This window comes from Vidua macroura, chromosome 11 (assembly GCF_024509145.1).
Source record: "Vidua macroura isolate BioBank_ID:100142 chromosome 11, ASM2450914v1, whole genome shotgun sequence".
Lineage (NCBI taxonomy): Eukaryota > Metazoa > Chordata > Aves > Passeriformes > Viduidae > Vidua > Vidua macroura.
The window spans coordinates 22038481-22064906 of NC_071581.1; the positions used below are offsets into that span (position 1 = coordinate 22038481).

A 26426-nucleotide genomic window follows, 5' to 3' on the forward strand; every position below is an offset into this window, starting at 1 on the left:
TCTCCTTCCTCTGTGTCACCCTGGGGACAAGGACACATCCGTGACACCCCAGGTTCTGCCCCGCTTTAAGTGGATCCTGGCCCTCACTCTCAGGGAGACAGGAGCTGCTCCTGCAGGGTGAAGTGCTGTCAGGTACCACTGCAGCCCCTGCCCCCGGACCAGGCATCTTGGTCCCTCTCACCAGGACAGAACACCCCGTGCTGAGGCAGCCACTTTACTGATGCACTGAATAATTTACAGCAGCAGTGCCCGGGCTGGGGCAGGGCCTGGCCACCGCTGTCTTGGGGGCTGACGAGTCCGGGTCCTTGTGCCAAGCAGCGGCCGTGCCCTCCCCTCCCCAGGGGCAGCAGGCGTGTCAGGAGCGGGGCGCAGAGCCCTTGGCCAGCAGCATGTCCAGCTCCGTGCGCTGCAGCCAGAGGCGCTGCTGCCGCTCCCCGCGCAGCTCCTGGCCGCGGTGCCGGCCGCGGCAGGCGCGTCCCACGGCGCAGCTGCCGCCGTGCAGCTGCCGGCAGGTGCTGCAGCAGTACGAGGGCAGCATGCCCCGGTGCAGGCACGAGTGCAGCTGGTAGCAGGGCAGCTCCGGCGTGGCTTGGAGGGAATCCCGAGGCTCCGCCAGCACCTGGGGACTTCTGCCGGGCCCCGCCATCTCCCGCTCCGGGAGGAGGTGAGAGGTGTCCGGATCAGCGCTGCCCGCAGGCTCTGGCCCAAGCGTGCTGTCGCAGCGTCCCCAGCCCCTCGCGGGCACATCCTGAGGGTCCCTCCACAGCGCTGGTGGGGCCGTGTCCTTGCTCCCCGTGTCCTCAGGGCTGTCTGGGCTCTCCCGGTAGAGATCCACGTCGTCACCGCAGTCGGCAGCCGCCCCGCGCTGCGTCCCCAGCTCCTGCAGCATCTCCGGGCAGCCCTCGGTGCCCCCGGCCCGGTGCCGCGCCTCCAGCAGCTCATCGGCGCGGGGCCGCCGCAGCCGCGGCGCCAGCTCCGCCAGGATCTCGCACTCCAGGCGGCAGGCCAGGAAGCCGACAGCGGCGCCGATCAGTGCGGGGCCCGGGGGCAGCTGGCCCACGGCCAGGCGGTGCTGGTCCCGCCGCTCGTAGCCCAGTCGGCCCAAACTCCGCACCAGGTCGGCTTCGGGGAGCGCCGGGCGCAGCAGGTGCACGTAGGCGCCGGAGAAGGTCTGCAAGGAGAGCGGGGAGCGTGGCTGGAGGTGCCTGGGTACCCCCACAACACCCCTCACCACCTCAGGGCCTCACCGGGATGGTGCCGAACTCCCGGCGCCACGGGAAGAGGTAGAGGTTGACGGCCGCCAGCTCCAGCAGCCGGAAGGCGCTGGCCAGGCCTCGCAGCGCCAGCTGGGGGTCGGGGTGGTCCCGCAGCCCCCGGGCCAGCAGTGCCAGGGCGTCCTCCTGCAGGGCCTCCAGCAGCGCCGGCTCCTGCTGCAGCCGCTGCCGCAGCCGCTCCGCCACGGCGGGGCCGGGGCAGGTCCCGGCGGGGCCGAGCTCCCGCTCCAGTGAGCGGCGGTACTCCTGGTGGAATTCCTGCCGGAACTCCTGCCCGTAGTCCTGCCGCTGCTCCTGCCGCAGCGCCGAGCCTGCACACATCCTGCGGGTACAGCAGCGTGAGACCCCACCCCGGGACCCGCCAGACCCGCAACCCCGGCACGCCCCTCCGGAACCCGTGAGGATCCCCCCGCCAAAGCCTCAGCTCCGGAACTCCGCTCCCCCGAGGCCTCCCCGGCACCTCCCTGCTGCTACCAGTCCTCCCGGTGTCACTCCCCGGCCCGGCTTCCCCCCGTTTCCCTCCACGGCCGAGGCCTCCCGGTGTTCCCACCCGGCCCTGATTCCGCCCCGCTCCCGGTTCCCCCCCGCCCCGTCCCGCACCTGCCGGTCCCGGCCGCTCGCGCTCCCTCCCCGCTCCCCTTCCGCGCGCGCCGGGCCGCAACGCGGGGGCTGAGCCCCGCCCCCGCGCCACAGCGCCCCCCGGCGGGCGGGAGGACCCGCGGAGGGGCGGCAGCACCTGCCCGGGGCGTGGGGGTCCCGCGCCGCCCCCTCCTCACTGCAGGGACTCCACGTAGGACAGGGCGCTCTGCAGGGACGTCAGGCAGTACCCCTCCTCCCCGATCAGGTACCTGTGCCCACAGCCACCGCACCGTCACCACCGCCACGACCAGGACACCATCACATCCACCGCCCCCGCTGCTATTCCGAGCCACCTCCCGACAGCTCTGTCCCGGGAGGGTGCCGGTGTCCCGGCACCCTGGCACGTACCCCTCATGGATGAACTCCTCCAGGGCGGCACACTCGGAGAGCAGCTGGGGCAGCCCCGTCTGCAGCACCACGTAGGACAGGATGGGCAGCAGGTCGTCTGCCCCGCTGTGACAACAGGGGCCATCAGCCACGGTGGCCACGGGGGCTGGCACCCCGACACTGCACCTGCCCCACCCTGCTCCGCCCTCCGTGCACTCACATGGCGGCCGTGGCGAGGCTCCGGGCGTCCCGGGTGCCGCAGTACTCCTCGGCACACTCGCAGATGCCGCGCAGGGCCCGCACTGCGGCACAGGGCGGGCGTCAGGGTCACCGCCAGCCCCGGGCCCCCCCGCCCCGCGTGCCCAGCGCCGCTCACCGATGCACTCCAGCTTCCTGCGGGGACAGGTCTCCAGCGGGATGAGGCGCAGGTCCTGCACGGCCGAGGCGTACGCGGGCTGGCCTGGCGGGAAGAGGCGCGAGGCCAGCCCCATGTCGGCGGGGCTGGCGCGCCGGTGCCGCTCCATGCTGCGCGCCAGGGCCGCCTCGCGGGGCTGCTGCACGGTCCTGCGGGCACGGAGGTGACGGGGGGGTGCCAGCGAGGGGTCAGCGGTACCCTCCAAGGCGGGTCACGGTACCTGTAGAGGGCCAGGAGCGGGGCCCACAGCGGGGGGAAGAAAGCCTCCTCCAGGCAGGCCAGGCACTGGTCCTTGCCGGCGGCGCTGCCGAGCCCCTCGAAGGCCAGCAGAGTCAGAGCCAGCAGCCTGTCTGGGAAGGCACGCAGCACGCTGGGACCCCCTGTCCTACCCACGCTGGGCTCCCCCATCCTGCCCACCCTGCGCCCCGGGTCAAAACGGGGCGCAGGAGAGCCCCCCGCCCGCCCCCCCGGTCCCTCGGCTGCCCCTCACCGATGGCGTTGTGGATGTCCCTCACGACGCCCTTCAGCAGCTCGGGCAGCGCCGTGTCCTGTCCGGAGCTGGCCGGGGGCTCTGCGGGGCCCCAGCCCTCGGGGGACGCCAGGAACCGCTCCAGGTCCTCGAAGGAGCTTTCCCGGGGGGGCTCGGGGGGCTCGGCGGGCCCCAGGGCGCCGCTGTCGGCGAGGGGGGTGCTGGACTGGCTGTGCCGCAGCGCGGCCGGGCCGTGCTCGGGCACGGAGAACATGCAGTGCAGGCTGCGGGACGCCCGGAGCCGGCGGCCCCCCGGCTCGGCGGGCAGCGAGGAGCCCCCCGCGTCCAGCGACAGGAAGGACAGGCCCGAGGGGGAGGCGGGGGAGGCGTCGGCGGGGCCGCGGCTGACGGCGGGGTAGAGCCGGGCGTACACCGCGCACTGCAGCCGCCGCAGCAGCTGCGTGATGGGGTGCTCGGGGCAGCTGCGGGCAGAGGGATGGGGGTGGGCGGGGGGCGCCGGCAGCAGCTGCAGCCCCCTCGCTCTGGCAGGGCCGTGCCCGGCCCAGCAGTACCTCAGGAGGCAGGAGAAGAGCCCTGACACCACGGAGAGATCCGCCGGGCTCCGCTTCAGCTGCGCCTTCCACTGCTTTGGCCAGTCCTGGGGAGCGTCCGGGGCTGGTCACGGGGATGCTGCAGCACCCTGACCCATGGCACAGCCTCCAGCCCCGTGGCACAGCCTCCAGCCCCGTGGCACAGCCTCCCGCCCCGTGGCACTGCCTCCTGCCCCATGGCACAGCCTCCAGCCCTGTGGCACTGCCTCCTGCCCTAGGGCACAGCCTCCAGCCCCATGGCACAGCCTCCAGCTCTAGGGCACAGCCTCCAGCCCCGTGGCACAGCCTCCTGCCCCGTGGCACAGCCTCCAGCCCCATGGCACAGCCTCCTGCCCCGTGGCACAGCCTCCAGCCCTGCCAGCAGCCCCTGGCACGCACTCACTCACATGGTCCTGCTCATACTCGAGGATGGCAGCGTAGAGTGCTCGCTGCTCCTGCTCCTCGGGGGTGAGGGCCACGCTGCTGGAGAACCTCCTGGGGACACCCCGGGCCAGTGAGGGCACTGCTGGGTGTCCCCACAGCTCAGGGTCCCCGCGGTGACATCCCCACTCACCGGTTGGCCGCCTCCTGCAGCCGCAGCCGCCGCTCTTCCATCTTGCGCTGCAGCTGGGCCAGGCACAGTTAAGGGTCCAGAGCCACCACCGTGCTCACCCACTGCCCTTTGCCCTCCTCCAGCCCCCAGCTGGGACCCCAAAGGCCTCGTGGGGTGGGTGACACCCAGGCCAGGGCAGAGGCTCTTGGAGCAATCCCACTGGGAAGGATACAGTCTCCTCTCGGGCCTTGGCGATCACCAGGTTCTCCATCATCTGCCGCTGCAGGGACAGCGTCTGCGGAGCGGGAGGGGAGTTGGGAACATCCACCCACAGCCCGTGGCCACCAGTGGGGAGCGGGGGTCCCCCAGGGACCCTCTCCCTGCCTGGCTCCCAGCTCCTCTCCAGCCCCCACTTGCCAGGGATGTTTTCTGCACGGCCTGGCTTGGGTTCAGCCGCGCCACCCGCGCCTCGTAGGCCGCCTTCAGCTTCTGGTTCTGCAGGGAGGCCTCCTCCAGCGGGGTCAGCTCCCTGTAGGAACGGCCTCAGCACTCGCCACAGGGCACAGGACACGTGCCAGGACCACATCCTGCTCCGTGACTCCCCAGGCGGGCACGGGGCCACCGCCAGTCCTTGTGCCGCGGTTCTTGCCAGACCCCGCGCCCCAAACCCCTCGTGTTTGAACCCCCCACGTCCTCCTGGCTGTGTTTGAGCCTCCCACGTCCCATCCCCTGTATCCCAGTCCGCGTCAGCCTCCCGTGCCCCACCACTCTCTGTCGCAGCCCCGTGTCCCAGCTCCCAGCCCGAGCCCCCCGTACTTGCGTGCGCTCTGTGCCTCAGCGATCTGCAGCTTCTGGAAGATCTCCGGGGGCAGGAATGGCGAGAGCTTCCCCCCCTCGTCCGAGCAGACGCGGCGGTGCCGGGGGAGAGGCGCGGGGCCCCCGCCCCGCTCCGGTGCAGCCGCTTTCACCTGGGCTTTCCCTGGGGAGGGGGCAGGACAGGCCGGCTGTGCCTCACCACCGGCCTGGCCCTGGGTGGGGCAGGGTGGCACCCAGCTCCCCAAAACGGGACCCCCCACCCCTCACTCACCCAGCGCCGCTGCGATGGATTTGACCCTCTCCAGGCACTGCTCCGCCAGCTTCAGCAGTTTCGGGGTGTCCGGGGTGACCCCCTCGCTGTTCTCTGCGGGGAGGGTGTGCTCAGGGCACTGCAGGACCTCCACCGCCCGCCTCGCTCCCGCGGGGGCGACACGGGGTCCTGCCTCACCTGTCCCTGCCGCCTCCTCCTGCAGGGCCTGGGCGATCAGGGTGATGCTCCTCAGGTACTCCACGTAGGCCTCCTGCCAAAGGGGCGGCTGAGCGGGGACCCCGCGGGGCGGGGGAGCTCGGGAACCCCCCCGGTCTCGGGGGATCGCAGCTCCGGGTCCGAACGGGAGACGGGGGCGGCTCCGGGGATGCGGGGTCAGACCGGGCAAACCGCCCCGGGAGTGGGGGCGTCAGTCCGGGGACGCGAGGGGAGCCCCGGGATGCAGGATGAGCCCCGGGGTGCTGCCCCGCGGCTGGGGGCGAGGCCGGGGGACGAAGCCGAGGGATGCGGAGGGAGCTCAGGGATGCAGGAGGAGGCCGGGGATGCGGAGGGAGCTCAGGGATGCAGGAGGAGGCCGGGGATGCAGCCCCGGGGATGGGGGTTGAGCCCGGGGATGCGCGGGGAGCCCCGGGGGTGCAGTCCCGGGGATGCGGCCGAACGCGGGGGTCCCTCCCCGGCCGTCCCCGCGCTCACCCTGGTCCGCCCGGCGCTGTCCATGCCCAGGGCGCCGCTCGCCGCCCTCATGGCTCCCTGCAGCCCGCGGCCCCCCCGGCCCGGCGCGGGGCCCTCGCCGCCCCCCGGCGCGGCCATGGCCGCGGGGCCGGCCCGGAACGGCGCGCCGGGGCCGCGGGCCCGCCCGGAGCGCGGCGGGACGGACCGGGCGCGGCGGGTCCCCCCGGCCGGCGGGGGCGCTGCGGGCGGGCGGAGCCGCCGGGCCCGGCGGGGACGATGAAGCGCGATCGGCGCGGGCGGTTCCTGGCGGCCCCGGGCGGCCCCCGGGCCCCCCCCGCGCCCCGCCGGACCCCCGGCACGGCCGCCCGCGGCTCCGAGCCCGCCGAGCCCCCCGCGGCCACGGCCTGCGCACCGGAGGCAGGTGAGGCCCGAGCGCGGGGACCGGGGCGGGGGGAGCGGGGGCGCGGCCGGAGTCGCTTCCCCCGGGCCGGAGCCGCTGCGGGGGCACCGGCTGGACCGGCCGCGAGGACCGGGTACGGGCGAGCCCTCGGTATGGCGGGGCTCCCTCCGCGCTGCCGGGGTCACAGCCCCCGTCCCGGGGCTCGGTGCCGAGCGGGCGGCAGGTCAGAATTCGCCCGTTTGCGTGGAGTTTCTTCCCCCCCCTGAAACACCGGTGCCGGTAACGGCAAGGTAAGGAGGAATTGGGCACACGGGGAGGGAGAGCGGGGGAACCTCCCGCTATCTCGGGGTGCTCGGCCGCTGCCTGCTCCGGTTTGGCGGTGACCGGGACCCTCTCTCCATCACGGTTTGAGCGCGGTCAGGACCCTCCCGCCGTCCTGTTTGGGGGTGCCTGGGACCATCCCGGTTTGGGGTGGCTGATACCCGGCTGTGTTGCAGCTGGGGCAGGAGATAAGCGGGATCTCCAACGGCTCCGGTGGGTGCTGGGACACCGGCGGCTGCCCCGGGACAGCGGGTGGCACAAACGGGGGGTCCAGCCCCCGCCAAGACACTCCGCCGGGAGGTGCTGCCCTCTCGCACCACTGTCACCAGCCCCGCGGGGTGTGCTGAGAGCCCCGGGGTGCTCCGGGCAGGGGAGCCCGCTCCCACCCCGGCGTTCGGAGCACGGCCGGGGGGAGGCTGTGCTCGGGCTTCCCGTCACGCTCGGGGTGCAGCGGAGGGATGCAGATTATCCCACAGGGTGGGGAAGCCGCAGGTGACACTGCCCCAACTCCAGGGCACTGCTGGCGAGCTGAGGAAAGGGACGGCCAGCACCGGGGCAGCCAAGGCACACAGTGCCAGCTGTAAATTGTTGGGAGGTAAACCCCGCGGGAAGAGCTGCTGGAACCAAGGGAAGGCATTGGCAGAGTCCCGGGAACCCCACAGTGCAGAGGAGGCTCTGCCGCTGGGACAGTGCGGCCAGAAGGGCTGAGTTTGGGTCAGAGGGGTCTTTTCCTGCCTGGGTGCTCCGTGCTTTGCTGGAGGCAGGGCTAAGGGGTGAAGGGGAGGGGAACGCCTCTGGGTGCCTCGGAGCCGTCCCTCAGCAGCCGCGTTTGCTCCTCCTGGGCAGGAATCGGCAGAGCCCTGAGCACCGGCTACTGCCGCCTGTGCCACGGCAAGTTCTCCTCGCGGAGCCTGCGCAATGCCTTCGGGAAGGTGCCCGTGCTGGGGGAGAACTCGGAGAAGCAGCGCCGCGTGGACCAGGTGTTCTTCGCCGACTTCCAGCGGCTGGTGGGCGTGGCGGTGCGGCAGGACCCCGCGCTGCCACAGTTCGTCTGCAAGAAATGCCATGCCCAGTTCTACAAGTGCCGCAGCGTCCTCCGCGCCTTCATCCAGAGGGTGAACGCCTCGCCCACGGGCCACGCCAAGTCCAAAGGAAAGTACGTGGCCTCCCTCGCCTCCCGGGAGCGGCGCCGCGCCGCCGCCTGCCGCCGCGCGGTCCCTCCGCCACCCCCAAAGCCCACCGTGCCGCTCTGGTTTTTGCAGGAGCAGCGGGGTCCAGGCGCAGCCGGGTATGGAAGGAGGTGCCTCCTGCCTGGGTGAGTGCCCACTCCCCTTTTCCTTCTGCCACGCCACCAGCAGAGGGCTGGGGTTGATGGGTGGTGAGAAATGACCACGGCCCGGGGGTGGTTCTGGTGTCCTTTGACACAGCTGGTTATGGCTCTCCTTCCTCCCAAGAGCATCTTCACCTTCCTGAGCTGGGCCAAGCAGGCAGAGGCTCACCTGGGGGTAGGATGAGCAGGCAGAGCAGATTTGGTGGCAGTGCCAGGCCTGTCCCAGCTGATGCTGGACACTGGGGACAATTGGAAATACCCTTTCAGCTGGGAATGATGGAGGGAGGCGGTGCAGCCGCTGTCCCTGGAGGCGTTTAGGGAAAGACTGGATGTGACACTCAGTGCTCCGCTCTGGCTGACAGGGTGGTTTTTGGTCATGGGTTGGACTCGGTGATCTCAGAGGTCATTTCCAGCCTCAGTGGTTCTGTGATCCTGGCAGGCGCTGGCACTGCCCCAGCGCAGCCCTTTGGGGTGGCTCCCACCTGCCTCGTGGGGCAGCCCTGGGTGGGAGCAGATCCACATCCCTGTCCCCTGCGTGTCCCCCGCCCCGTGCCCAGGCCTGACTGTGCTGCCTCTCCCCTGGCCAGTTGACCTGATCACGTCCAGCCCGCAGTGCCTGCACAGCCTGGTGACGTGGACGCACGCGCACGCCGGGGGCTGCGCCTCGGTGCCCGGGCTGCGCAGCGTGCTCTCCTCCGAGTACTGCGGCGTCATCCGCGCCGTCTGGGGCTGCGGGGACGGCCACGACTACGTCATGGACACGGACTCGGACTGCAGCTCCGTGCTGCTCGACAACGCCTTGTCCGTCAAACGGGAGTGGAGCAAGGGCTCGGCGCAGCAGCGCTTGACTGACAACGGGGCCGGGGCGGACAATGCCGAGGCTGTTCCCACTCCCAAAGCCCAGCATGCTCCAGTAAGGACAGCTCCTTGCCAGCAGCCCGCCAACAAAGGGACCACGGCGGTGCCACCGCGTGTGGAGAGCGAGCCGCCGCAGGACAGGGATCCGTCTCCCTCGCGGCTGGACAGCGCGGCCTCCGGCCGGGAGCAGGCCCTGCCGCAGCCTGTCTCCCCTCTGAGCACTGCCACAGGTAAGGGATTTGCTTCCTGATCTCTGTCCCGGCCTCAGGGGAAGGACAGGGAGCTGGAGAGGTGGCCCAGGGAGCGACAAGGGGCTGGCTCCTCGCCTTGGAGACTGCTGTTCCTCAAGGAGGGCGTAGATCCTTCTGGGAGATGCTCAGAGATTGGCCTCTGATTGAGGGGGAGGATGCTGAGCTGTGCAGAAGGGACAGGGGAACACGGGGTCATACTCCTGGCCCTGTGTGATGTTCCCTTTCTGATAGAGGGGAGACCCTGCTGCCAGGCTCTTCCTGGGGATGTGGAATGGTCAGTGGTTCCTCAGCACCACGTTTGCCAGATGTTTCTCTCGGCTCGACCCTGAAGCTGGGTTTCCCTGCTGCGCAGCAGCTGATGCTGAATCCCAGGGGGCCCTTCTGCCCCTGAAAGAAAACTGCTGAGTGGGTTTGGGCTGAGTGCACTGCCCCAAACACCACTTCCAGAAGCGAGGAATTAACACCCGTTTTCAGTTCCAGAAGTGGGGCTGTGTTTAGCTCCAGCACCCACAGGAGGTGTCTGCTGCTGGACACAAGAATGGCGGCTGGGACTTGCCTGGGGACAATTCTTTCAGTTACAGGTGTCACAGGAGGAACCAAAAGCTGCTCCTGGGAGCTGCAGGGTCAGGGTGGAGCTCAGGGAGAGCCGTTTCTGGGCAGAGGGGACAGTTTGGTTCAAACAATCACTGATTGCCACGTGTTCCCCACGGTGTGACCACGCGAGTGCAGCCGGAGCAGTCGGCTCCTCCTCGGCCGCCGTGGGTCTGCTGCTTTTCCTTGTAACGCACCGTGTTCTCCTTCATTCCCTAGGACAGTTGAGTGGGAAGCAGGTTCTGTCTGCAACGTCGGATGAGCGGGTAAAAGACGAGTTCAGTGACCTTTCTGAGGGGTGAGAGAAGAGTGGGTTTAAAATGGCCTAAATTGTCTTCTTTGCCAGTGGGAACTCCCCAGCCCGGAGAGCTCTTTCTCCACCAGCGCCGGGGGCTCTGTTGCAGCCATGGCACTGAGGAGCTCACGGCACTGAGGCTCTGAGCTCCCTCCTCTGCTCTGGGGGGTTTGCACGCACGTGTGCTCCACGTTTGTGGGCTGCTCCCAGCAATCCTGGCCCTGTTTTGTCCCCTCTCTGCTGGGGAAGGAGCCGTGCTGGGAGCTGCTACTGCAGCCCCTCAAGCTCCAGGCAGTTCCCTCCATGGCTGGGGCTGCGGGAGAGCAGTGGGAGGCACGGAGTGGCTCCCATTTGCTCCTGGGGGAGAGCCTTTAACTGGGAAATGGGAGAGGGAGGTACCTGGCAGCTCTGCAGTCTTTTGTGAGCAAGGATTTGGCTCAGTCCAACACAGGTGTTTGGAATGGGGCTGTAAGTACACGAATCCAGGCGTTGCGAGTCTAAAGGGCCAAGTGCAGAGTGACCCCAGTGCCAGCTGAGCCTGTCAGCTGTCACGTTGAAAGGCCTGCAACGATTTATTGCCTATTTCCTGTCTTCAGGAATTAATTGCTTCTTGTATGGCTTAAGGCCTAAAAGGAGGAAAAAGAAAAATCCAAATGTGGCTGTTAGATTTGAGGGAAAACAGAACAACCCGCAGCTTCATTAACCTGCGCCAGACAATTATGTGACATTCTTGCTCCACAAAATTCCTTTTCCCAGTAGAGGAAGCAGCAGCCACATCCCTCACCCATGAATAGATCCTTTCAGTAACAGCCGCTTTTTTGTTCTCCTGACAGTGGTTTGATTATTCTTGCAGAGATTTAGCCCTAAAAGGACCTGGTTTGGGTCTTTGCTGTGTTCACCGGCGCTGTGTTTGCCTGGGGAGAGGACGGGGAGGAGGACACGTGCCGTGGGGGAGATGGATGTGCTGGGAATGGGGAACTGCTGGAGGGTCAGCCCGAGGTCACGTTGGTAAAGGGCAGCTTCTCTCTCTCAGGGACTTCTTGAGCGACGATGAAAGCGAGAAGAGAAACGTGCAATCTTCAGATGACTCCTTCGAGCCTTACCCCGAGAAGAAGTAAGGGGCTCTCAGGGGGGGTGGGGGGCTGGTGCCCACCCCTGTGGGGCCGACATGCCTTTCCTTGTGGCTCTGTTCCCCACACATTCCTGCCTGGGGGTCACAGAGATGCCCCCAAGCTCCCCACTGGGATAAACTGGCTGGGTCCTCATCCCCAGCCTGGCACAGGCACAGCCTGGCTCGTGTACCTGGGGCTGTGTGTGCTCCTGCTCTGCCAGGTCACAGGCAGCTGTAACAGCTGGGGACACTTCGGTGGGTCTAAAACCAAGATCAAGTCTTAAGCCACTGTCCTGCTTCTTTCTTGGAGGGTTTCTGGCAAGAAAAGTGACACTAAAGAAGCAAAGAAGGCGGAAGAGCCCAAAATAAGGAAGAAGCCGGGTCCTAAGCCAGGCTGGAAAAAAAAAATCAAATGTGAACGGTAAGGAGGGTCCGTCAGGGCCGGGCTGGGCTGCAGCCCCACGCCCACACCACCTCACACACCTCTGCTTGCAGGGAGGAGCTGCCCACCATCTACAAGTGTCCTTACCAGGGCTGCACCGCTGTCTACAGAGGGGCTGATGGCATGAAGGTGAGCTCAGGCTCTGCTCCTGCCCCACGCCGGTGGCTCCCGGTACTCCGGAGCCACTTCCATGTGAGCAGAGGATCCCTGATGGGTTTAATTCCCCACCCTACTCTGCAGGAGGCAGTGAGCCACTAAAAGCAGCCTGCTGGGGGACCTGGCCTTTTCCAATCTGCTCTGGCTCTCCCTGTTTCTCCTGTCCTGGAAGCCTGCCACTGGCTCACAGCAGCCCTTGGAACAGGCTGCAGTGTGTCCAGCTGAAGCCCCTGCTGCCAGGGGTGGATCGGGATGCAAATCCTGGCTGTGCACACACTGGTCTCGGTGTCTGGGGATCCAGGTTGTTCCCTGTCAGAAGCTCTGTCCTTGCTTTGCAGAAACACATCAAAGAGCACCACGAGGAGGTGCGGGAGAGGCCCTGCCCTCACCCTGGCTGCAACAAGGTGTTCATGATCGACCGGTACCTGCAGCGGCACGTCAAGCTCATCCACACGGGTGAGTCCCACAGCTGGCAGGGCACAGACACCCAGTGCCTCGTGGCTCCCTGTCTGGAGGTGCTGAGGCTCCGGGGGAAGGGGGGACGGGGCTCCCTGTGTGCCTGTGAACGTGGAACAAGCAGGGGGCGTGAGGCAGGGGAGGGGTTCAGGCTCCCACAGGGAGCGTGGGCAGCTGCGTGTGCGGGGCACATCCCAGGAGCTCGGCAGAAGCCGTGACTCTCCCGTTTCCGTGGCAGAGGTACGGAACTATATCTGTGATGAGTGTGGGCAGACCTTCAAGCAACGCAAACACCTCTCGGTCCATCAGATGCGGCACTCGGGAGCGAAGCCCCTGCAGTAAGTGATTCCAAGGGGGATCAGAGGGGTCAGTCACTGACCCTGGCACAGTAATTCTGGGATGTAAACCCTGCCTGGAGCTGGCAGCATCCTGGCTGGATCACTTGAAATGGAATGAATGAGGACAGGGTCATGGAGCACCTCTGCTATGAGGAAAGGCTCAGAGTGCTGGGTGTGTTCAGGCTGGAGAAGATTCCAGGGACACCTTAAAGCCCCTTGCAGGGCCTAAAGGGGCTCCAGGAGAGCTGGAGAGGGATATGAGACAAGGTCTTGGAGTAACAGGACAAGGGAGAATGGCTTCCCACTGCCGAAGGGCAGGGTTAAATGGGATATCAGAAAGTCATTCTTTCCTGTGAGGATGGTGAGGCCCTGGCACAAGGTGTGGAGTCCCCATCCCTGGAAGTGTTCAAGGCCAGGTTGGGCGAGTCTTGGAGCAGCCTGGGATAGTGGAAGGTGTCCCTGCCCATGGCAGGGGGCAGGATGGGATGTGCTTTAAGGTCCCTTCCAAGCCAAACCGCCCCAGGATTCTGTGACTCAATGAAATGTCCGTTCCCAGCACCTGCTCTGGCCCCAGCGCTCCTCCAGGCTGGTGCTGAGCCCCCTTTGCCCCGGCAGGTGTGAGATCTGTGGGTTCCAGTGCCGCCAGCGCGCCTCCCTCAAGTACCACATGACCAAACACAAAGCCGAGGCCGAGCTGGAGTTCGCCTGCGACCAGTGCGGGAAGCGCTTCGAGAAGGCCCATAACCTCAACGTCCACATGTCCATGGTGCACCCTCTGACCCAGACTCAGGACAAAGGCAAGCCGCTGGAGCCAGAGCCCATCCTGCTCCTCACTCCTTCAGGGACTGCGGCAGGCCAGGCGGTGAAGCCAGAAGTGACTGCGGAGCCCGAGCCCACCTGAGGGGACGGGGACGCGTTCCCAGCCCAGCCCCGTAGAAGCCGTTACGGCACTGGAGATTTTTAATCTACGTTTTAGTCTCCCAAAGAACTCCGTGGAATTAGCTTCAGCTTGCTCAGAAAAGGCTTGTTCTCATGCAGTGATTTCCATGCTCACGTCTGATTCGGCAGTGTTGTACTAAGAGTGTCTAATCCCAGGGGAAGGGACGCTGGCAGCACCCTCCGCGTCCCCAGCCCCACGCACACGTCGTAGAAACCAAGTTGGCCACAACTGTTCCCTGCCTGCACAGAGGTGCCCCCGGGGGCTCAAGGGGGACAGAGGACAGTGGGACAACTTTAAGGAGACATTTTGTTTTGCAAAAGAAGGAAAAAAAAAAAAAAAAATCCAACATAATTATGAGTCCCAAAGCAAGTCTAAACGGAAAATTTGTAACCTACTTTTTATTGTAACAAGAGCTTCATGGTTATGCTTGTAATAAATTATTTACAAAGTAATTTGAAAAAAATGGCCCAGGTGAGAAAGGTGGCTCTTTGTGTTAGGTGTAAGTGAGGTGTTGGGCTGAGTCCATTCCTCAGAACAGCTCCAGCTCCTCCTCCAGCTCCATGTCCACAGCAGGCCGTGAGAAGTGCAGAAGGGTGGCTCCCAGCTCTGGGTCGAGTTCTTCGCAGGTGCTGAGGAGCTGGGGAGAGGGCAGGGAGCCAGTTTAGATCTGCTCGTGCTTCCCCAAAGCCAGTTCCAGCAACACCGGGGCATTTTGCTGCCTTCAGAGCCAAGCACAGGCGGAGGAGGGGGAAAACTGCCGCTGATGCCCGTGGCTGTGCCTGACAATTCCCTCGGACCGAGCGGGAATGGCCACACGAGGGCAGGGTCGGATGTGCTGGGAACGGGGGAGGATGTGGCCATGGCACGGCTGAGCAGCAGGTGTCCCCCTGCTCCCAGGTGAGTTCCAGCAGCACGGGGCATCCCCGGGTGGGTCAGGGAAGCACGGAGCTTGGCACAGGTGGGGATCAGTGCCCGAGGGAGCCGCAGCAGCGCTCCCAGCTCACACAGGGAGAGAAGGGAGAGAAGGGAGAGCGCTGCACCTACCGGCTGTGTGTTCCCAAGGCTCTGGGCAGGGCAGTGTGGGATGGCTCCCAGCAGGAACCGCCGGGCTGCAGAGATCAGCTCCAAGGGATCCTGCACGACACGGGAGAGACACGGCCATGGAGGCAAAACGCCACCCTCAGCCCAGTCCCTGCTTCAGAGGAGAAGCAGAAGCCACAACTCCACACCCGAGGCTGTCACAGCCCAGAGGGCAGGGGGGTGCTCGGGGTTTGGAGCAGCCCTGGCAGTTCCTCTCTGCCCCAGGGGATGAGGAACCTGCACGAGCTCCCTCTGCTCTGCACGGAAGGTGGGAATGAGAGAAATGCTGCAAGTGCTGCTGCAGGGGAAGAGCTAAAGAATAGGATCAGTTACGAGAGGTTTTAAGCTGGAGAGGGGTAGATTTAGACTGGATATTAGGAAGAAATTTTTCTCTGTGAGGGTGAGGAGGCCCTGGCACAGGTTGTCCAGAGAAGCTGTGGCTGCCCCTGGATTCCTGGAAGTGTCCAAGGCCAGGCTGGATGGGGCTTGGAGCAACCTGGGACAGTGGAAGGCATCACTGCCCATGACAGGAGGTGGAACAGGATGAGGTTTAAGATCATTTCCAACCCAAACCATTCTGGGAGTCTGTGACAGGAGAAAAAAAGAGTCCAGGCTTTGCTTACGTGCTCTGTGGGATCTTGATCAGACTGTGGCAGGACTTCCCCTTCCACAAAGAGCTGGAGCAGCTGGATGTACATCTGGAGTGCCACGCTGAGGAAGGTCGGCTCCCGCCGGAGCAGCTCCTGGTGGAAGCTGGGGGTGAGGCTGGAGGGGGTCACACATGGGCTCTGTTAGCTCTGGCTCCATGGGACACACACAGGCACGAGGCAAACACAGCTGCTGCTCTGCCCTGTCTGATCTGAGTCCCCAAGGCGTGCAGGGCCACCCCAGGAAGCAAAGCTGGCTCCAAAAGCTCGTGTTTGGAGCACAGGGCTGAAGGGACACTTCTGGCAAAGCTCTTCAGCAAAAGGTACAGGGCTCCTCAGACAGCACCGTGCCTGATGAGGTTCTCTGTCCTGCTCAGGGAAGAGGTAACTGTGCTCACCTACAGGCCAGCAGTGCTGTTACCTCCGTGCCAGCTGCTGTGGGTGCCAGCCATCACCCACACCCCCCAGGGCTCCCTCCCAGCCCGGCAGGTCGGTACCTGTAGAACGCCAGGGGCAGGAGCCGCGTGTGCCGCTGCGAGGCCGCGCTGCGCAGGACACGGCCCTTCCCAGGGTCTGCAAGGACAGGGAGAAGCACTGAGCACCTTCAGAGGGCCTCAGCTCACCCTTCCTACTTCTGGAGCAGCACAGGGGCTGCGCAGTTTCCTTCCAGGCCACAATAAATAAGGATGCTTGGGGGTGGTGACCGGCATGAGAAGCAAGTTGTCCCCTCGGGCTTTCTCTACCAGCAGGGACAAGGCTGAGTTCAGCCATTCCTGGGTCTGCCATAGTCTGGGATAGGAGCAGGATGTTCTCAGCTCTCACACAAGTGGTTTTCATGCTGCTTCCAAAGGCCCAGCAGCCCCTTCTCACAGGGACACTCCAACCCAAGGGATGGGTCACCCGTCCTTCCAGCCCCTGGGGACAGGACTCACCTCCCTCTGCTGAATGGAAGAGAAGTGGCCAGGATGTGCCCCTCCTTTCCAGGCACTGCAGGATCTGCAGGGACCATTCCAGAGATGTCTGGAAATCCACTCCTTCCTGGGTGTCAGAAAGGAGAGGTCTTGTTCCTCTTGGGCTGTGGTTGCATCCAAGCAGGAAGGAACCCCCACAAGAGACTGCACGTGAAGTGCTCTGCTAAAGGACCTGAGGAATTTACCCCAAGTCTTTCCCCTCACCTGGCAGCCTGGATTCCCCCAGGGGAATTGGGCACCAGAGCAAGGCAGTGTCTTCCTCACTGAACCAGGCCACCACAGGGCTCCACTGAGAGAGAGGCAAGCTGCACCGTGGAATGGTTTGGGTTGGAAGGGACCTTAAAGATCATCCAGTTCCACCCCTCCATCATGGGCAGGGACACCTTCCACTAGACCAGGTTGCTCCAAGCCCCATCCAACCTGGATTAACCAAGAGACACTGCACATCCTGCACCCACCTCACTGGAGCAGCTTCCATCCCCTCTGTGACAACATCTTCCATCCCCTTCCAGTGACAACATGTCTTGGGATTTTTGTGGGGTTTCTTTTTTCATTACTCATTTCACAGGGATTAACCTCCCAGCTCTGTCTGCTCAAGATGTTTCTCTCCTCCCTGGCTCTTCCCCCAGACTCTCCCACGGGCAGACTGAGACCAAATGGTTATTCTTGCCTTGGATCTGCTCCCTGATCCCATCTGTGAGGTGACTCCCCAAATGGCTGCACTTCAAAGCTGAGGTGACAGCAAAGGGACAGAAACAAGCCTTCACAGGCAGCAGGATGCTCAGGGCAGGCTGGAAGCAGCCTGTCATCTTTGCTCCTTCACTAAATAGCATTAAACCATTTGGAAACGAATGTTCCTCCTTCCTGAGCAGCCCTTCTCCCATGAGGTACCACATTCCAGCCTGAGGAAAAACACCAATCTGACAGATGTGAGATGCTACACAAAAGCTGAGTGAGACATGAGGTTCCTGCACTACCTGGGGGGTGAAAAGTCTGAACAGGAAACTGGAAATAATAAATCATCCAGGAGGAGAAATAAAAGTAGTGAAAGGGGAGATAATGTCAGTGAGAGGAAAACTCAGGTTTAATCTGATGGGAACAGAAGGGCTTTCAGCAGGCTTGTCTGGGGTGTTGCTGATCCCTTCCTCCTGGCAGAACAAGCTCCCAGCCTTCCCAGTGCTGCTACAAAGCATTTTTGGGCAGCAAACCAAGCTGATCAGACACATCCAGTGTCGTGAGAATTCCCTTGGGGCTGAGCTCACCTTTGGTGCTATTCTGGCTGAGATGAGATCCAGGACTGAGAAGAACAGCAGAGCAACAAGGAGCTGCAAGGAAAAGAGGCTGCCTGTCAGTTGTGCCTGCAGTGGTGACTTCCCAGTCAGGGAATATGAACATTTCACCAGGTGCATTCCCAGCCTGGACCTGGATGAACCTCAGAGTGTTTCACCTCTGGGATCCCAGTTACCCCAGCCCTCCCACAGTTCTCACTGCCCCTGGCACCCTCCAGGAATTCTGAGGGGAAAGCTGCAGTTACTCCCTGTGTGCCAAGTGCACTCAGTGACACCAGTTTCTGACTGGCAGCTTCTGGCTCCAGACCAGTACAAAGAGTGGAGGAGTCAATCCCACAGGAAGAGGAGCTGCTGCCTGCAGCAATAAAACCCCCAGAGTAAACTCGAGGCCCAGGTTCAGCAGTGTCACCTGTGTCCCTCTGGCACAGGGACACTCCCCATGCTGAGCTCTGACCCTGGCTCTTCCCTGGAAAATCAACAGCCAGAAGTGCAGGGCAGCAGCCCAGCTTCCTCCTCAGAGCCCTCCAGAGAATTCCCCTTGCACTGAGGTGACAGGCTGAGCCATTTCCTGCACCAGACTTGGGAAAACCCTCAGGAAATCTGTCTCTGGGAATCCCAGCACAACTTCCCAGAGCCCTTAAAATGCCTGCACTGCTGTCTCACAAACTTCCTGCATTTCCTTAACTTTCCAGCCAAGTTGCCCAAGCTGAAATCCACAAGGACTGCTGCTGGAGGGAGAGGGAATCCTGGCACGCCACGGATCGAGCTCTCCCTCTCTGCAGGGCTCTCTCCAGCTTCAGTTTTTAAAGCAGCTGTTGAACAGCCCTCCCAGACTTCACAGGAGCCAGAGTCTGAGGTAAAAGTTTAAGTTTGCAACAACTTTGCCTTCAGGATAAGAATTTAGCAACCGACAATTTACAGCCACCTTTTATCAACTATCCACCAGCAAGACTTCCCAGCAGGGATCACCAGGGATGCAGCACTATCTCAGGACAGCTTCTCTCAATCTCAGGACAACTTCTCTCAGTTAGAGACCTCCTATTTCTGGTTTTCAGGTGTAGGGAAGAGCAGAGACACGAAATGCACCCAGCCTTGCCTGCTCTGCGTCAGTCCCCAGCCTCTCCAGTGCCTCTGTCCCTCGTCCTCGTGGTGACTGCTGCAGGATGGCACCATGCAGGAAGGCAGCTGAGAGCCAAGGGGGGTCAGAGACAGGGAAAGCTGCTCCTGAACAAAGGAACCTGGGAAACAGAACAAACATGTCATGGGTTTGCAGGTTAAAAAGGGGGAAAAGTACTGCTGTGAATGAGGAGGAAATCAGGGACTTGGGAAAAGGTGCAAGTTTGTGACTGGGACAAGAAAAGAAATCATTCTCTTCATTTTGTTTTCCCTGTAGTCGGGTGCTACATGGAGACAGTTGTAAAAAAGCCAAAGTCTAGAGGCAGACAGAAGCATTCTCAAATCTCTTTTATCAGCAGTTGGACAGGCAGTAACTCTATACTACAGAAGCATGTGATTATCACCTGCCATAACCTGCAGGGAGATTCTTACATAAATTCCCAGCTTCTGGAGAAAAGCTGCAGGGCACTGACAGACAGTGTGAGGAGAGGTAAAGAAGGAAGCAAGCAGCCAGTGAGCACTTCAGGAGCCCAGATTGCCCAAATCCAGGGAGCAAAGGGTGTGGCAGCTCCTGGGAATGACTCAAGACCGTGCTAAGGCTCTGCCTAACCAGGGCTCTGCATTCCAGCCTCCTCTGCAGAGACTCCCTTGTCCTTATGGGGAAGCACTCTGACCCACATCACACACAGGGCCAGACTAAATCATTATCACGACCCATTTTGAGTTTAAGCCCTCCAGGGGAGTCTGTCTAGAGCTGTCCTGCAAGGCTCAGCCCACGTGAGCATCCCCTCCTCCAGCAGAGCAGCTCCCTGCCCCATCCCTCACACACACCTGGTACCTGAGCCATGCCAGCCCCTCAGCCTGTCCAGTTCTTCTGCAAGTGGAGCCCCAAAGAGTCTCTTCCACTGAGAGCAAAGTACTGGCTCCAGCCTCGGCCACCAAAGCTGGGGACAAAGATGGAAACCAGCAGCATCAGTAGTGGGGTGCTCAGTGGTTGCAGTCAGGTGCAGCCAGGGACTCAGAGAAAGGGGTTCTTCCCCTCTCCTTAGTGGAAAAGCCCAAGCTGTACATGCACACATCAGAAATGGGAGAAATTCCACATCCTGGCAATGCAGAAGGTCAGTTGTGACCGTGCTCACACCAAGGGCCCTGGGACTCCTCTGGCAGGAGCAGCCAGCATGAAAGAACTGCTCCACAGAGGTGATGGCCACGCTCAACACATGCACCAAAACGTGCATCCCTGTGTAGAACTGCACACAAGGAGTTACACACAGAATAACACCTGGGATTTGGGGGCATTTTGGTTGCTTGGATGTGACAACCAGCCCACACAGTGCATCAGGGACCAGGACAAGCCTCCCAGCTCCCACTCTGACAAAACCCTGTGGCAACACCCCGAGGAGCCCAGAGCTGGGATCAGTGATACCCAGGGCTCTAAAACACCCTGCCGATTTCCAAAGGCTTTAAGAGTTTCTGTTGAAAGTTACACACTTGGATAGTGTTTAACACAAGCTCTCTGAGCTGGTGCTGGCTTCCCCCCAAAGTCAGAGCACCAAAATGAGATCAGTCACCGCTGCAGAGAGGAGCACCACGGGGCACTTGGTTTGACACGTGGCCAGAGCCTCGTTGACCCCTTCTGCTGCATCCTCACAGTCCAGGCTGGCACTCAGCAGGCCCTGGAAGAGGACAAATGACAGGATGGCTCCACACATCCCTCTCTGCTGCTCCAATCCCTCGCTGAGCGTGTGTAAACTGATCAGAGACAACTGTAGGGGTCAGCACGGCTCAGCAAAAGAAACATCGACCAACAGCTCCTCCTCCCACCAGCTCTGCTGCATTGTATTAAAATTCACCTCCACCACTGCCTTCCCCCTGCTGCTCCCCCTCACTTTCCTGGTTACTGCTCTTCTCGGAATTACACCAAGAGTTCTCAAAAGGAGGGTGCGAAGGAGGAAAGCTCCTCCTGCACCTCGTGTGTCAGGAGGAAAGCTCTGAGCAGGGACAGGGAGGCAGAGGGACAAAAGCAGCATTACCCTGAAGAAGTGAGCTGTGATGTCGTAGGAGAGCGCATACCCCCTGGAACTGACGTTCTTCTGCAGGAACACATGGACAGGGAAACAAAATCAACAACATCAGCATTCCTTCCCTTTGCAATAGGATTTCCTAAGAGCATTTCAGGGCTCAGCCAGCACAGAGCCACCCTGTGAATGCTGAACGTCAGCTCAGCTGGTGGAACGTGGTTTCTGTGCAATGCTCTCCCAGGAGCTGAGCTGCACAGCCCCCGCACCCAGGATGGCACAGCAGATGGATTTCCAGTCCTGGGGGGATCAGAGGTTTCTGGCTGTGCCTAATATGGCAGCACAGGAGGGCCTGGAAAGGCCAGTCAGGATGAATAAATAGAAATCAGCTCTCCATGGAGCACAAAGCAGGGTCCTGAGGGACCTGCAAGTCAAATGACCTTCTCCCAGAAAGCTGCAGGGATGTCCCTGGATGTTTCTCAGGAGGATGAGGAGGATCTCACTCCACAGCAAAACAGTTCAAGGCGCTGGCATGAGAGAGGGTTTGGAGAAGAGCTGATGCTCAGCCCCTCCCAGGCCTCACAGGAGCACTGTAAGTTTGTCTGTGACCCACTTCACCAAACAAAGTGACACCCAAGGATTTGCTCTTAATAGTGTCAAATGCCACCACAACTCCGAATGAATGAACCCAAAAGTCACAGAATCATGGAATGATTTGGGTTGGAAGGGACCAAGGGCAGGAACACCTTCCATAGACCAGGTTGCTCCAGCCTGGTCTTGAACACTTCCAGGGATGGGGCAGCCACACCTTCTCTGGGTAGTTTGGATGTGACCTCCTTCCCTAAATTCAAATTTAAGGTCTTTATCTAGAGCATTTACCAATGAGCAACCACCATTTGGCTTACAACACCTACCAGCTCAGAGTTCACAAAACAAAAGAAGTTGTCACAGTCCAACACTGTTTTGTTCCCCTTCCAACACGTGGTGATCAGGGTGGATGCAGGCAGCCCCACCAGAATCCTTGGGCAGGGAAGAATGAAAACTGAGGTTACTGTCAGGGAGAGAATCAGCCTCCCCAGGAAGATGTGTGACATCCAGCCTGGCAGGGGCAACTGGTAGCCCAAGATGGCACATGGAAACACAGCTAATTCCAGTGGGTGCCAGGGAATAAGTGTGCCTTGCACAGCTGTCCCCATGCCGTGCAGTGTCACTGTCACTTGCTGTGGAATCAGAGGGGAGGACGCTGCACACACCAGCCTGCCCTGAGCAGCAGGGCTGCTGGAGGCATTCCCAGCTGCTCAGGCCTGCTCTTACCTCCTGTGCAGCAGCAGCTCCTGCTGCCTCCACAGCTGCTCTCCCAGAGCAGACCTGTGCTGGCTGCCTGTCAGTCTTCCCTGGAGGATCTCAAACAGGAAGTGTCTCTGGGCAGCTGAGCAGCCAGGAAGCAGCTTTGGCCTGCACCTCAGCTCCAGCACCAGCTCCTGAACAGGGTGGTGGGGAAACCAGTGAGGGCCACGCACCAGCCTGCTCCCAAACCCTCTTTGTCTCTCTGAAGCAACCAGAGATCAACAAGAAAAACCTCTCTCAATCCCCACACCTCAGCTCACAGGTCAGAGCCCAATGCAGCCTCGCCAACAGCCAGCAATGAGGGAATAGTTTGGTCAAGTTCAAGGACTAAACATCCACCTCAGAGTCTGAAATCACCTGCAGCCTGCAGAGAATCTCGGGGCTGACCGACATCTTCGACTGGCCACAGCCACCCAGGTCCAGCCTGAAATGAGGGGACACACGAGGTAACTCCCCCTGCTAGCCCAGGGGAAAGCACAGTTCAAACACAGTCAGATGCTTCAGATGAACACAGAGCTGAAACTTTGTGCCTTAAATAAGCTGTAGCTGAGACAGTGGCTCTCCTTTAAGCTCCCTCCTCATTTTCCAGCTCCAGCCACTCCCCCGGGGCACTGGTGCTTGTGTGGCCACACAAAGCTGAGTACAAAGCCAGCTTTAAACAGCCAGCCAGCCGAGGGCCTCTCTGTGGCTGCAGCCCCAGACCTCTGCCCCCCACAGCAGGATGCTTCTGCACAGACTGCTGAGTCCCACAGGGCCACCTCCCAGCTGCCCCTTCCAGCCAGACCAGCAGGGAATGGCTTCCCCAGCCCCAGGGAAGGGACGAGCTCCCAGTGCACAGCCTCAGGGCCACCACCAGCAAGGGAAGTCATGGCCCTGAATACCTCTGCGAGGAATCCAGGATGGCATTGATGATGACTCCACACGCCTTCTCCAGGTCCCCATCACAGCCACCAGCAGCAGAAGGTGCAGGAAGGTACCTCTGATAGATGGCCCAGTGATGGAAATCCTGTCTGCAGTGTGGAAAAGGAGGAGATGGGAAATCTGTCGGAACGGTGCCCTTCCCTTGATGTAAAGGGAAGCTCACACATCAAGAGTGATGAGTGATGTGAGCTCAGATAAAAGCTCCAGGTAAGTTCAGACATAAGGAGTCCTCCAGCAGACCCCACCCAGCTCTGGCTTCCAGAATCAGGGAGGGTTTCTGACAAGTGGTTTGGGAGGGCTGCACATGCAGGGTGAGCCTCACAGAACCGTGGGATGGTTTGGGGTGGAAATGAGCTGAAAGCCCATCCAGTCCCACCCCCTGCCGTGGGCAGGGACACCTTCCACCAGACCAGGCTGCTCCAAGCCCTGTCCAGCCTGGCCTTGCTCAAGTGAAAAACACACACACACCTCATTCCAGCAGTGCTTGAACTCAGGACAAACCACAGCAGGCAACAGGCACTTGTATCCTGCAGCAACTGTTGAATTACTTCCTGATCTTCAGTGCTTTTCCCTAATTCTCATGGGACACTCCTGGACTATTCCCTTTCCAACAGAGCCCCTTGGCCCTTACCTCTCTGAAGCAGAGAGAATGTCCTTTTCAGGGCACACCTCCAGCTCCATCAGCAGCCACTCTCTGAAAGATAGCTGGGAAAAGCCAGGATTTAGGAGCAGGGAAGAACAGCAAGGGAAATAACTTGTGCAGAACAGCCACCTGCTGCCCAGCATAAAACCCACTTCACTTCATCTCCAGAAACAATCCCATGTGGATTAAGAGACATGAAAAAAAAGAGATATCAACCCAAGGAAGTTCCTGTGCTGTTTCTCTTATAAAAAATTCAAGCTGAAACTCTGCTGGCCTTCAAAAATTCATGGAAATCCCATAAAGCCTGTCTCACACACCCCCACCCCTTTGACATTTCCAAACACACTCAGCACCTCCAAGCCCAGATACCAGGATGAATGTGTGTTATTAGAAATAAAGGCAAAATGAGCCAAGCTCCTCAGTCATGCAGGCTGTGTGAGCATCAAAGAGAGGTTATAACACAGGGTGTTCCAGCCCTGGACACTGAGCCAAGCACAAGGAGTCACTCTAGGAACACCACAAACCCCTCTGCACAAAGACAAACTGGTTTTAGAGGAAGTGGGTTAAAAAAAAAGAGAGTCTGTCAAATCAGAGACTCTGCAGGGGTGGTACAAAGGGAATAGCTGAGATGGTTTGAGCCAGGCTGAGGCAGGCAACCCAAGGTGGCTCAGGGGAACATTGGCATGTACACAAAGCACCTGAAAAGCAAGGATTTCCAGTTATTTGCCTCTCCACCACTTCCCAGAGAGCACAGCAGGGAGCCAGGGTGATGGACAGGCCTGTGCTCTGCAGTTCCTGAGCTTCTACAGCTTGCCAAGCTCCCTGCTTTTCCAAGAAGTAGGACACAAAAGTTTTACCTCTGGTTTTGTCTTTCTACCTTATCATCCCCATCAAACAACACCCAGCACCCATCCCAGCCCACATGGCTCAGCTGTCAGACAACTTTTCAGGTGTTTAGTTCTTACTTTCAGGCATTAAGTTCTTACAAGAAGCTTTTGATCACCAATAAGGAAACTGCAAAGGGCAGATCTAAAAAAGTGAGAATTAGAGGGTGAATTTGGGTGATGGAAAAGATTTATACCTGGAATGCCTTTTCCTTCAAGAGCTCCTGGAAGCCTGCTTGCCTCCATAAGCACAGGCTGGCTCTCCTGTAGTTCAGAGAGGGGCAGGACAGGGAACTCCAGCTCAGGGCACTTTTGGCCTCCTCACACAGGACTCCCCGAGCCTCCAAGCTCAGCCGTGGCACGAGGTGCTGCAGCTGGAATAAAAACAGCACAACCTGCTGCAGCTGGAATAAAACCAGCACAACCTGCAGGAGGGACTGCAGCTGGAATAAAACCAGCACATCCTGCACAAAGTGCTGCAGCTGGAATAAAACCAGCACATCCTGCAGGAGGGACTGCAGCTGGAATAAAACCAGCACATCCTGCAGGAGGGACTGCAGCTGGAATAAAACCAGCACATCCTGCACAAAGTGCTGCAGCTGGAATAAAACCAGCACATCCTGCAGGAGGGACTGCAGCTGGAATAAAACCAGCACAACCTGCACAAAGTGCTGCAGCTGGAATAAAACCAGCACATCCTGCACAAAGTGCTGCAGCTGGAATAAAACCAGCACATCCTGCAGGAGGGACTGCAGCTGGAATAAAACCAGCACATCCTGCACAAAGTGCTGCAGCTGGAATAAAACCAGCACATCCTGCACAAAGTGCTGCAGCTGGAATAAAACCAGCACATCCTGCAGGAGGGACTGCAGCTGGAATAAAACCAGCACATCCTGCACTGGCTGCCCCAGAAGCAGCCCCAGAGCCACCTCTGCTTGTGTGCAGCTGCCCCACGAGCAGAGGCACCCAGGGCTAAGAGGGGAGGGCACAGAGAAGTATTTCTACACTGTTTTCTTCGTGTGAGTGTCACTTGCACAGGGAGCTGCAGCAGGAAGTCGGGCTGAGACTGAACTTTCTCATAGGTTACAGCAAAACTTTTCCCCTTTTACCTTTTTAATCAGGCCAGGAGGAATCAAGGCACAAAAATCTTCATGGGAGCAGGCTGAAAACTTGCACATCAGATAAGCTGCTGCTGCAGTGCAAAACCTGAGAGAGAAAAGGAAAGAACTCCATTGTCTGGTTGGTTCAACCACCTCCACAAGCTCTGGAAATCCTCCATGGGAGCCTTCCCAGCATCCCAAAAACCTGGGGGAGCAGGGAGGGGGTGGATGCCCCATCTCACCTCAAGCAGAAGGCAAATGATTCTTCGGTCCTGCACACCAGCAAGGAGCTCCAGTACTCTGAAACAGAAAGGGCCTTTCCAGGAACAGCCTGAGAGGCCCCAAAATTGGCTTCCACGCCAGGAATTAAAGCTCTGCATTCACTTAAGTGGATCACAAAAGCTGCCAGTCCTAAAATATGAGCAGCACCGAGGGAAGGACCCTGGAAGGTAAAGTAAGTGAAGAGCAGGAAAGATATTTTTAGTAACTTTATAACTTTTCATTGGTACTATTCTTACATTTTGTATCATTGTAACATCTTGTAATTTCATCTCCAATACTGTAATACTTCACTTGTAACAGTTGTAACATTTTGCACCAAAACACCTTTCTGAAATACCCTTTTTTGTACCAAAACACCTTTCTGAAATACCCTTTTTTGTACCAAAACACCTTTCTGAAATACCCTTTTTTGTACCAAAACACCTTTCTGAAGATCCTCAGGCTAAGTGAAGGAGCAGAACATTGTTTCTGATCACCAGTAGTGCAGCAAAAACCGAGCAGATGAGAGACAACCCCCAGCAGAACTGGAGGCTTCTGTAATACAGCAACTTGAAGTAATTCACTGTAAATTCAGATTTTGGGATTCTCAAGGCTTTTTAGCCTCTCTGACAGTTAA

General features: G+C 60.5%; 3 protein-coding genes across 5 annotated transcripts in view; 1 reads left to right on the forward strand and 2 right to left on the reverse strand.

Moving 5' to 3' along the window:
* Positions 1–198: 198 nt before the first annotated feature.
* VPS9D1 (VPS9 domain containing 1) lies at positions 199–6163 on the reverse strand. Of its 3 annotated transcripts, none has more exons than XM_053987078.1 (16): positions 6045–6163; positions 5532–5604; positions 5355–5447; positions 5084–5246; positions 4685–4796; positions 4500–4562; positions 4289–4341; positions 4122–4209; positions 3697–3782; positions 3146–3327; positions 2876–3005; positions 2617–2804; positions 2461–2542; positions 2262–2366; positions 1248–1596; positions 199–1171 (listed from the first exon to the last, which is right to left on the reverse strand). In XM_053987078.1, exons 1-16 carry the CDS (start codon positions 6159–6161, stop codon positions 356–358), a joined length of 2700 nt encoding a protein of 899 aa, XP_053843053.1. In that variant the 5' UTR covers positions 6162–6163; the 3' UTR covers positions 199–355. The 3 variants fall into 3 exon arrangements, with proteins under 3 accessions (XP_053843053.1, XP_053843052.1, XP_053843055.1); XM_053987077.1 differs by having other exon boundaries at positions 3146–3606; XM_053987080.1 differs by lacking the exon at positions 199–1171 and adding an exon at positions 2011–2122 and having other exon boundaries at positions 1511–1596; positions 3146–3606.
* A 136-nt stretch (positions 6164–6299) lies between these two features.
* ZNF276 (zinc finger protein 276) lies at positions 6300–13969 on the forward strand. The gene is made up of 11 exons (XM_053987053.1): positions 6300–6444; positions 7591–7900; positions 8007–8059; positions 8662–9162; positions 9994–10072; positions 11103–11183; positions 11491–11601; positions 11676–11751; positions 12117–12234; positions 12473–12572; positions 13188–13969. Exons 1-11 carry the CDS (start codon positions 6300–6302, stop codon positions 13471–13473), a joined length of 1860 nt encoding a protein of 619 aa, XP_053843028.1. The 3' UTR covers positions 13474–13969.
* Positions 13885–26426, reverse strand: part of FANCA (FA complementation group A) — a 33843-nt gene continuing 21301 nt past the window's right edge. Inside the window, exons 26-43 of the mRNA XM_053987190.1 lie at positions 25771–25970; positions 25538–25634; positions 24626–24802; positions 23533–23606; positions 22862–22990; positions 22338–22404; positions 21948–22114; positions 21548–21653; positions 20649–20708; positions 20187–20291; positions 19447–19559; positions 18596–18737; positions 17473–17535; positions 16172–16277; positions 15737–15812; positions 15216–15357; positions 14557–14646; positions 13885–14149 (exon numbers count right to left, since the gene is read on the reverse strand). Coding sequence (XP_053843165.1) covers positions 14042–14149; positions 14557–14646; positions 15216–15357; positions 15737–15812; positions 16172–16277; positions 17473–17535; positions 18596–18737; positions 19447–19559; positions 20187–20291; positions 20649–20708; positions 21548–21653; positions 21948–22114; positions 22338–22404; positions 22862–22990; positions 23533–23606; positions 24626–24802; positions 25538–25634; positions 25771–25970 — 2022 coding nt within the window. The 3' untranslated portion in view covers positions 13885–14041. The remainder of the gene's footprint in view (positions 14150–14556; positions 14647–15215; positions 15358–15736; positions 15813–16171; positions 16278–17472; positions 17536–18595; positions 18738–19446; positions 19560–20186; positions 20292–20648; positions 20709–21547; positions 21654–21947; positions 22115–22337; positions 22405–22861; positions 22991–23532; positions 23607–24625; positions 24803–25537; positions 25635–25770; positions 25971–26426) is intronic.